The sequence below is a fragment of the Branchiostoma lanceolatum genome, chromosome 3, assembly GCF_035083965.1.
Source record: "Branchiostoma lanceolatum isolate klBraLanc5 chromosome 3, klBraLanc5.hap2, whole genome shotgun sequence".
Taxonomy (NCBI): domain Eukaryota; kingdom Metazoa; phylum Chordata; class Leptocardii; order Amphioxiformes; family Branchiostomatidae; genus Branchiostoma; species Branchiostoma lanceolatum.
In genome coordinates, this window is record NC_089724.1 from 13,115,177 (window position 1) to 13,125,449 (window position 10,273).

At 40.4% G+C, this 10,273-nt stretch overlaps 1 protein-coding gene across 1 annotated transcript; it reads right to left on the reverse strand.

Annotated features, from left to right (window-relative positions):
* Nucleotides 1-427: 427 nt before the first annotated feature.
* On the reverse strand, nt 428-4,187 carry LOC136430383 (prostate stem cell antigen-like). The gene is made up of 4 exons (XM_066420928.1): nt 4,109-4,187; nt 3,588-3,657; nt 1,790-1,920; nt 428-1,241 (listed from the first exon to the last, which is right to left on the reverse strand). Exons 2-4 carry the CDS (start codon nt 3,619-3,621, stop codon nt 1,014-1,016), a joined length of 393 nt encoding a protein of 130 aa, XP_066277025.1. The 5' UTR covers nt 3,622-3,657; nt 4,109-4,187; the 3' UTR covers nt 428-1,013.
* Nucleotides 4,188-10,273: the final 6,086 nt, after the last annotated feature.

Below are 10,273 nucleotides of genomic sequence, written 5' to 3' on the forward strand. Positions count from 1 at the left end.
GCTTCAGTTTCCAGTCAAAAGTCCATGTACAAAAACACGATAGATTCCATTGGATAAACGTTGGATTCTAACGGTTATGACGAGGGTAGCCCACATGAACTTATTGCATCTGACATCGCGCTATTGAAAATATGACAGTGTATTTAATACAGACGGGTCCAATATGCCTCCATCATTTTGCGCTGAAACTCGACTTATGGGCGGACTGTGATAACACTTAAGATGAGCATCCCAATTTGCAAGTAAGGAATCAATATTCCACGTACATCTGCTCGGCTGCAAGCTATTAGTTACAGTGGTTTGTAGTAGTGGCATTCCTTGTCTTGGACTAAATTCTGGTACCGGAAAAGTTACGGAATAGGGACTCCGGAAACTATCAGCGTTCAGGTAGTACTTTCTGGAAATGAATGGTCGTCAAATTCTCCAGTCAATTGCGAATTTCTTATCTTTATTTGTTCAGATCGATAAACATGCAATACAAATACACACAAACAGTAGAACTTCACTGAAACTGACCACTACAAGGTGGTTGTTCATATAGCTCCAGGGAAACTCTGGCGTTGTAGTCCAACTTGCAGCCAGTCATCGACAATTTCTGGTCATTCACGGCTGCAGCCATCGTTGAATTAGGTTAACGTTAGCTTATGCATGCAAACTACTTCCATTCGGCCAATCTTTAATATTCATTAGGAAACATTGTTCTATAGGTGTAACAGTTGAGAAAAGATCAACAATGGTGTTGTGAAACACTAGCCTGATACCCTCAAGACAGACCAACCGTTCGACAGATTCTAGTAGAACCACTTTGTTTTGTTTGTACCAAACCACGATCTAATGACGGCATTGTCAGAGATCCATTCATGTAGTATAAACACACGGGTGTGGACGGCAGGATGCTAGCAATATTTCAAAGATGTTAAGGCATTTTACGAGGCTACAGTCTCAGTTCATAATACAACAACATTTGTCATATATTCAACTGCTTGGAGTCAAAGTCAATGTTATCCATTCTCTCACAGAGCACCAAGAACGGTTAAGAAGCTAGACACCAGCAGCAGGGCGGCGGACACCCCGGCCATGTCTGCTCCCCCGGGTGTGTCGATGTTGCACCTGTCCTTCTTGCAGCAGGTTCTGCAGGTCCCGCTCCCGAATGCGTTCATACAGGAATCGTCAGATGCACATTTGTCCATGCAGCCACGGTCAATCTTTACCCCCCAAGTCGTCGCCTTCACCATTGAGGACTGGAGAGGATGGAAAACAGAGGCTGCCGTCAGTCTGACAGTTCATTGCGTGTCTCTCATACCCCATGTTATGAGCAGCAGGTTGACATAGGAGACCACAACATGACAGTAGAGTTTGAAACAGGAGACTATCATTTCTTTTCACTTACCCCGTGGTTGGCTTTGTGGAAGTTTCATGCAGCTCATGCAGGAAAACAAACGAGCCTAGAAGCCAGCTGTAACCACACGAGAATAGAGGGAATTCGGCAGACTAAAGTAAGGTACGGCAGACGTGAAAGTCTGCGTCAGTTTTGTTAACTATGATTCAAGATGTGTAACGTTTGAGTAAGCGGTAGCATATAAAAGTTACAAGTCAATTAATAAGTCAAAATATATCAATCTGTGAAAGAGTTTCTTTGAGCTTGTTCTTGATAGTGTCCATGATAAACCATCAATTCATTGAACCTTTCGGAAGCAGCTTTTATCAGTTTAAAGCCTAGCGAAGAGTCGCGTGCTCCATACATGGTACGATATCCTTTCACTAAATGTTCCAAATCAAGGAAACTTACGTAACAGGAGCTGCCTGCTGTCGCACAGGTGATCGTGGTGAGGTTTGCCACCCAGTCCCTACAGTCGGACTTGGCAGTCAATGTGGACGAGCAGGAGTAGCATTCCAAGGACGCAGCGTATCCAAAGATAGCTGCAGGACAAAATAATGACACTAGGTGGCGTAACAGCTTAGCTTAAAATAAAGTATTTCGCTAAAGCCCCGGTTACACATAGCCGAACATGGCCTCCCGACTCTGCCCCGACCATGGTTAGAGTGATTCGGGAGCTTGGTTTTGCATAATTCATGAGAAACTTTTATAATTCCATGCTGGTAGATGAAGGCAATTTTCTACTTTTGGCGTTTGGAAGTTATATGAATGTGAAGATTGTTGAATATAAAGTATGCTAATGAGGACCTACTAGAATAACCTTCTTTGTTAGATATTCTTTGGACAACTTCTTTTTGGGTGGCCGTGGAGGAGATGATCAAATGATTTACAATCAATGAGAAACACTTACAATACGTCTGTTATAAAGGTTAAAATCATTTGGCGAAGGTATGAGATCGTGGAACTAGTACTCTACTTTTAAGCTATCAGCCGTACTCTGTGTTTAAGGAATCCTCCCTGCATTTGGAGAATAAAGCTCGTCAAGTTATGAACACATTTTCTCTGTCAACATTTTATACGTACTTACACATAGCAGGTAAGGAAAATCAATTACGAGAGAACATCTAAGAAATTAAATGTCTTGCTTGATTCAGCAGTTCAGCAGCTGTTTTGTGAGTCAGTTCCAGAGTAGTGATTCTAACAGCTGTCTAATTATCTGTCAACCTGTCATGTGAATGTTCTGCTCCACGTCAAAGTGACCTTCAGCTAAGGTACATCATTACTCCATTAGCTTTCATTACTCATTCATGTATGGTCACATCATGCGATGATGTTCTCATCATCTTTTTCTTTCTAGACATTGTTCATCGGAAACGTCGTGGATGTCTACGTTTAAATCTCAATACAGCTTAATCAACGATGTAACTAGAGAATCTTTGCAACATGAGGAGCATGTCAGGGGCCGCGGGTTTAACTACACGGTACTACAAATTCCATGCCAGACTGTCCATGTGGATACTGCTATTTGCTCCCCTAAGACGGCTCGGGCTTCATGGCAATGTTTTAGGTGCTTTTAGGTTTGACATAAAATACGATTTTATTTTCCTTTCCTTTCAGCCGATTGTAAAGACAACAGTGATACTTTTAGGCGACATCTGCTGCGTTGGAACAGAAGCCCAACCAACCTGTCTAGATTGTACTCATTGACGCCGTCGGACGAATACAACCATCCTCTAACTTACTTCTCACGAGCTCCATCCGTACAACTGCATTACGGTGCATCAAATGACGCCGCTTTAGTTTTACACTACACAGGCGTATAACAACCGAAAGATATGGTAATGCTCATTCGGAATATTGTACAAAGCTTCAGTCACTCCACACTGGGAATTCGAAGTTACCGTTGTTATGGCTGTAATGTTGACAGCCGTCGGGCAATCAAAAGGTTCTTAGTAGCCTATTTGGCCATCTGTTTGTATTTATTCGGCAAATTGTGAAGACCTTCAAACCTAATGCTAAAGACAACGTCTCAACTGGTAATGGAAAATGCGCATTTCTCACCTGGTTATAATTACCCCACGACATAATTTACTCTTCGTAAATCATACGACAACCTGGCGTTTTTAAATTGACAATCAAACGCAATCTACGCTGCCATAAACATACTTGTGTAATGCATGGAAATCATCAAGGATAATTTATACCTTACCTCCAAAGAGCAGTACTGCAAATGCCGTCTTCATTGTTCTCTGTTAGGTTATTTGTTGGTCCTAGAAAACCTAGCCACGAAAGAAAGGCGCGAAATTAACTCATCCGTACACTAAGGATACATTGAAAAGATCAAAATTGATTTAAGTACATGAAACAAAGTTCGTAGACGAATAAGTTTGAGATAAAATAGGTTGAAGTTCCCTTCAGGACTTAAAGCTACACTAAAGCTAGAAGTCAAGTCGTTTCAGCTATCATAGCTGCCAATCTAAAGGATCTATAAACAACAAAACTAGTGCATATTATTATTGGAAAGTAAGTGGTCCATCCTAAGGCGCACAAAGTGACAGTCTACTACATGAACTAATAGAAAAAGCTTCTCTGCACTAAAGAAGACGAAAAACAACTCATATGAGTTTGGAAAGTGCTTTTCGTAATTTCTATACTGGCCTAAACAACTGAATACTCCTAACATCTACCACTAAAGTCTACAGAAAAATTAAGAAAGAAAAAGCGAGTTACCTTCTTTTCCTCGTTCACGTTCTTTTTTCTTCGTTTCAGCAATCTAATGGCCTCACAGGTTGGTCCAGCCTTTTATTTTCTACAGACAATAGGGAGGAGGTTAATAATAGATGATTGACGTGCGACCATTCTGTCATTGGATGACAACACGAAGTGTAGGTAATAAGCACTCGATTTATTCTGATGACCTTGTCTTGAGAATTGTGTTTTTCGTTGTTTGTGCTTTAGTCGAGAGGGGTAAATGTCAGTTCTGCATCATTAAAAATGACTACGACATTGAAACAGTAAAATACGGATTCTCCAATGTTATCAGATTATTTACTGTACCCAAGGCCGTTGACTGTCTCTTCTAGGGAAAGTCTATTGATGAAACATTCGCTTGAGAGGGAACGTTCAAGTTTGCGGTTACTGTAGGATGGACGAAAATGGGATCGCCTGAGTACTCCAGCGTTGTCCTATTGCAGAAATGCCCTACACACATCCCACCGCAAACTTACTATCAGTATATCAAACTTCTTGATTAGTCGGGTACTTCTTGTTAGTAGCGATCGCGATTGAAGTATCTATGACGTGATGCATACTTCCACTTGAGTTTGAGGTCCCCTGACGTGCATGTCTAAACTTTTAAGTGGTTTGGTGAGTGGCGTGTTCTGTACAACAGAACAGCCCTCCCAGTTGTACGCGCACACACTCCTCTGGGACGGATAAAATCACTCTAAAAATGGACTTGTGCGGCGGCTGGCGACATCTTCCATCAATCCAGGTCCGTAGAGATTTAGTGTGTCCTTTAAACAATAATAGACTCGCCTTAGAAAACATTCAAGTGCTCTCAATGATTAATTACAACCATTAGCGATAAGCCTTGCCTTTTAACGCCACATGCTGTCACGCGAAGTAGTGGAAAAGAAATTAATAAGTCATTTAAGTCCATTTATGTGCAACGTTTGTACTTAAGATCAGAACATGGCCATTCTTTAAGTTATTCTTGGGTTGAAGGACAAGGACATCATCTATGATTTGCTCAGAAGCCCATGATCATGAAAGTTTGATGAAGGTCAAAAAATACCCTGTACATCATAGAATTAGAGAGAGAGACACACAGAGAGAGAGAGAGAGAGAGAGAGAGAGAGAGAGAGAGAGAGAGAGAGAGAGAGAAGAAAGAAAGAAAGAGAAAAGAGAGTTCTGTTTTTTTAACTGAAGAAATAAAAGTCAATCTTCCAAAATGTTTGATTTCTATATGTACATTCCAGGAAGTCAACATAACGTCATCTCCTCGAAGCTTTGACAACGTCTCTCACGGATATTTTCTTGGTAGTCAGGTAACACGGTGACGTCACATCACCATGGGAACCATGCAATATCGCGCATGTCCTTGCATGTATAATATAGTATTTTGATCGGTTTCGAGAACGAAATCTGCGTGAATGGTGGCATGACCTGTACCCTAGCCATTTTCTGGACATAGTCGTTACAGAAATGAAAAAGCAACAAAGACATCAAACTAAGATTTTCAACAGCCAGTGACCATTAACAGCTTCAAATGTATTTTTGTCTCCCCTTTTGTCTTTTACCATTTCGGGTAAGATGCTCTAGGAGATGCGCAGACCATATCATCAAAGAGAGTATAGTACCAGTACCGTAACCGCACCATCAGGATTGAGACTAATCACAGTTATTTGCCTTCGCCGAATCGCTAAAGGTCTTCCATTTAGTGAGCACTTCTTCCAACGAATGTAGGGAACGCCTTCGGGCTTGTGTCGACAATACAAAGGTTGAAAGAAGGTCTTTAGTCTTGGCTATCTTTGTAGACAGTTAAAAGTCGCCGCAAAGCCACTAACTGAAGGCACATCGTTACATGTCAACACATGGCTGCAGGAGGAGTTCGGTGCATTTGGTTGAACTGAGAAACTGCATCATCATCACAGCACTGGGATCACGGTTGTCTTCTTGTAACGAGCGTTTCGGGTTGCACTGGGCAAGATCATCACAGCACGGGGATCATTTTCCAATCATCTTTGTGCTTTGACTGTTACTGGTTCAGATGAAGCAATGCAAAATAATGATCTTAACCACCCTGGACAAAACTTTGTAGCAGAGACTCTTCTTTTCACGTGTCTGATCTTATCGATATCATATTTGTCTGATCTTATCATATTTTCTGCACTCCTGCTGATGGTCTAAGGCGTTTCTATAAGCTGTGCGCTTGTCGTTGAATTAGACAGTGTACCGTGTTTTGGTGGGAATGGCCCATTTCTACACTTTCGGTTGTGAACTGCCGCTATTGTGAATACGTGGATGAAGCCTGAAAAGGCTATCTGTTCGTGCAACATAAGAGGTTCCCCTTTGTCTGGTTTCTTTACAATGACGGTGCCCTCATCCAGAAGGGGTTCATATCTAATGTGTGACGAGAAATGAGTCTTACGCTTAGTGAGAGGCCTAGGCAATTGTATATAAAACGTTATATATAACGTTAGTGGATAGGGCAACCGCTATTTGTTCTCGTCGTTAGGTTTCTCTCTTTCTCTCGGCGTCTCCTCGTGCTTTTACAGAAACAACACCAGAGAAAGAAATACTGAGGGTAGTTGCCGTTTTCTGTCTATTCTGCGTAGAGCGAAACTTATCATATGTCATTAAATTGCGGTTGGCGCAGTCGAGATGTCTGATTTCTGTCTCAATGAGCTATGGACACCTGCAACGTTCCTCACTGCGCAGACGGCTGTAATTTAAAGGGGTCTGTACCGTTAGGAACGCTGCCAAGTGAAAAGTGTCCAACTAATGTCACATAGTTTTATGTCTGGACGAACTACAAAAACATGTAGCAGATTCAATGACAAACCATGTCAAGCTTGGGCTGGGATAACCATTGCTTCGAGGCTGGAGGTGCAATACTGGCTTTCCAGCTAACCATGCGCACTGCACTTCTTTCGACAGTTTCTAGGTGGCTCTCGCCGATTGTATGCCTCAGAACTTGGTCAAAGAATTTATAGATGATGTCATTTATATATATATAGTTCTATAGGGCTTTAGGCCACAGCAAGTAAATTTTATGGATGACATCAGCGCGCTCATAAATTTTCGCCTGATTTTGAAAAAAAAATATATTTTTTTACCCTTCGGCAATGGTCAACATCATGACCGAAAATAATACAATTTGTCGCAAACTACTGTCAGTTCTATCGCAAAAACGTTCTAGATGCCATAAAAAGGCATTTGAAAATGTAAGAATTGTGAAAACTCCGTTCAAGTGCATTGTACAATTATTGTGTATGCAAGCTGTAACAAGATTGCTCGTCGTCAGGAAGACACTGTGCAGCCCTCATGCCAAACTTGTAATATAGTGTGTAATTTCTGTGCCATTATTATCAACAACGTGTAATCCGATGTGCTGTTCTTGAATGAAGTGAACTACTAACAAAATTGAAATGTCATTGTCCGACAAAGGCTCTGTGTTGTGCAATTGCTTGATATGACCCAGCAACGTTGAGGCTCAATTGCTCGCATTTGATGGCATGTGTTGACACAGTGTTCAATATGAATACCCAGTTGAATATAGTTGCTGCCCAGGTGTTCCATTGCATATGAATGCCCATGATGGTATGACATGTTTACTGTTGAATCAAGGTGTTCTTATATTATGTGTGAAACGTCATTGGTTGAATACAGGAACAAAAGACCTGTTGGTCGTGATATCATATATTGTTGCCGCAAGTCTTGTTTAACAAGATTCATGATCTCAAAATTTGAAAATACAGGAATCCTGTTTTTTTTACCCGCCTTGTTTTTTTTCGCCCTATCTCATTAATTTTGGAGTCTGCGGAGGATGTCATCCATAAAATTTACTTGCTGTGGCCTTAGTATATACCTAACGGGGGGTGCCCTGAGATGACACTTTTTTTACGCGCTCGAACTCACGGCGCTCCATCGCTGGTTGCCAGAGAGTGGTCAGGTTTTAATGAATGAATTTTGAACATAGTCATCTGAAGACCATACTTTTGACTGTGTGCACTTCTCTCTTCGTGTGAGAAGGGCTATGTCTAGCGCATCCCAGCTCATATTTTCACGGGGAATAGGCTACAATGCACTGTGCGCGCGGCTCGACGTACGTATTTGAATGCGGCCCGACTCACAAAATCATTACGAAAAAACGACACCGCTTAAATCAACAATACTTATTGGAAAATATCTTCGCCATCTCAGCATTCAGTTTCCTTTTCATAGACGGTAACGTTACCAATCACGTGTTGAACCGTCCCGCGACCATCGCGGCCAGAAAAAAAGCGGGAAAACAACGTCGCCAGACGACAGCGATGTTTACGTTGTTTTTCTTCAACAAACACTTAAAGATCCAAATTTTCAATGTTTTATGAAGTGATCTTTCTTATGTGTATATAGTTGTGTATCTGCTTGGCACAGGTCGTATATTTAGGCGACAGGCCGTCTAGCTACGCCGTGACCCTCTACTCAACGCTACCATCATTATTGTCAAAATACTGTTTTTCGACGAAACAAGAAATGAATATGCACACATATGTTTTAAATGAAAATGACAGCTATGTGCATGAAATTGATTTATTAACTTTCCTTATCAGCGTAGTCAGTGGTCACAAACACGGCGTGCTTATGCAAAATAAGATCAGTAAAAAATCCGTGCCATGTTAGGGCGCGTGACATCTTTAACCCTCAAACCACCGTAGCTTTTTTACGACTAATCTTACCGTATGGGGTCAAAACTGACCCCACAATGTTTTCTACAAATATAGCTTTATTGGTGACTATTTTTGTGGTTTGTATATATGTATAGTTTAAGTAATCTATAAGGGACAGTTTGACATGATTAGGTGTGAATAATTCTGCTCATTATCATAATTTATGCAAAAATAGGGAACATCGTCTTTTGCAACTAACGCTATTCAGACAAGCGGGTTCTTTTGAGGCCTGCGCCAACACTTGATGCCATATAGCATCTGAACGTCTTACGCTAGAACAACCAAACTTGGTCATCTTTGCTAAAATTTAGTTGGCAACAATTTTAATTTAATGAAATATCAAATCAATGTTTTCATGTTGCTATGGCAACCGGTTTCTTAGAGCCATATTTGGAAAAAAGTCGCTAATTTTGGATTTTACAATGTAATTCTAGGGCAGTCTTTTTAAACTGCACTTATTTTCTTACATCAATACCAACCAATTTAATTCACTATCAATTTTAAGAATTAATTTTCACAACTTATGCATATTTGATTACGTCACCGGTCAAAATCTAAGATGGCGGATGATATAATTAGATTAGCTATAACCGGCTATTCTAACCTCAAATGTCATCATTCCCATGTTTATTCAAACAGAAACAATCTTAATATGAACGTTTTGGTCAATTTTTATTGTGTTATTAGGTAAAATGATGAAAAAAATGCATTTTTGATAATTCAAGATGGCGGAACCAAGATGGCGGATTTCGCTAGTGTAACTTGATATGAATATAATTCTTATGACGTCATTTTGACGTCGTTCCTGTTGCCATCTACAAATAATGTCTTTGGCTATATTATGATTTATCATACATAATTTCTATGTAATTTTTATCGTGTACCTTTGAGTTATATGGAAATACCCAATTTGTTGGTTTTCGTCAATAAAATCACATAAATGACGTCATAATACGTCGCAACGTCATTAATCTTTACGTTCATTAAATTTTTTTTTTTTTCACGTTTCTACAAAATCCTATTTTGGAACTATGATCATAATAACCTTTATCATACATGTTACTAGATGACAAGTATCAAACAATAGGAAATATGAGTGCAGATTTTGCTGGGGTCAGTTTTGACCCCACTGGACCATGCGTAAACTTTCTAGGATAACTTAATCAACAATGAGCCGATCTCGGTAAAAACTTGTGAGAAGTTATAAGACATATATACAAACAAACTCATAGAAGGAGTTTTGTTTTCGACTCGAAATGACAAAATGGCACTTGTTGATATGCGTCTGGGGTCAGTTTTGACCCCATACGGTGGTTTGAGGGTTAATAGGGCACCCCCGTTAGTATTGAAATCTGATCAAGTTGACAACTTGAGTTACATCTCAAGCGGTGGTGTTTGGGCCATACATATCAAACATGTAGTTATTACCCTTTCATTTGTTGTTGTTGCACGGCACATG

Excerpts from the sequence above, each read along its gene's own strand:
- LOC136430383 (XM_066420928.1), bottom strand. The coding sequence starts at position 3,621 with ATGAAGACGGCATTTGCAGTACTGCTCTTTGGAG. Across the intron at positions 1,921-3,587 it reads TGCAGTACTGCTCTTTGGAG|CTATCTTTGGATACGCTGCG; the intron begins GTAAGGTATAAA and ends TTTGTCCTGCAG. Across the intron at positions 1,242-1,789 it reads CAGCAGGCAGCTCCTGTTAC|TCCTCAATGGTGAAGGCGAC; the intron begins GTAAGTTTCCTT and ends CATCCTCTCCAG.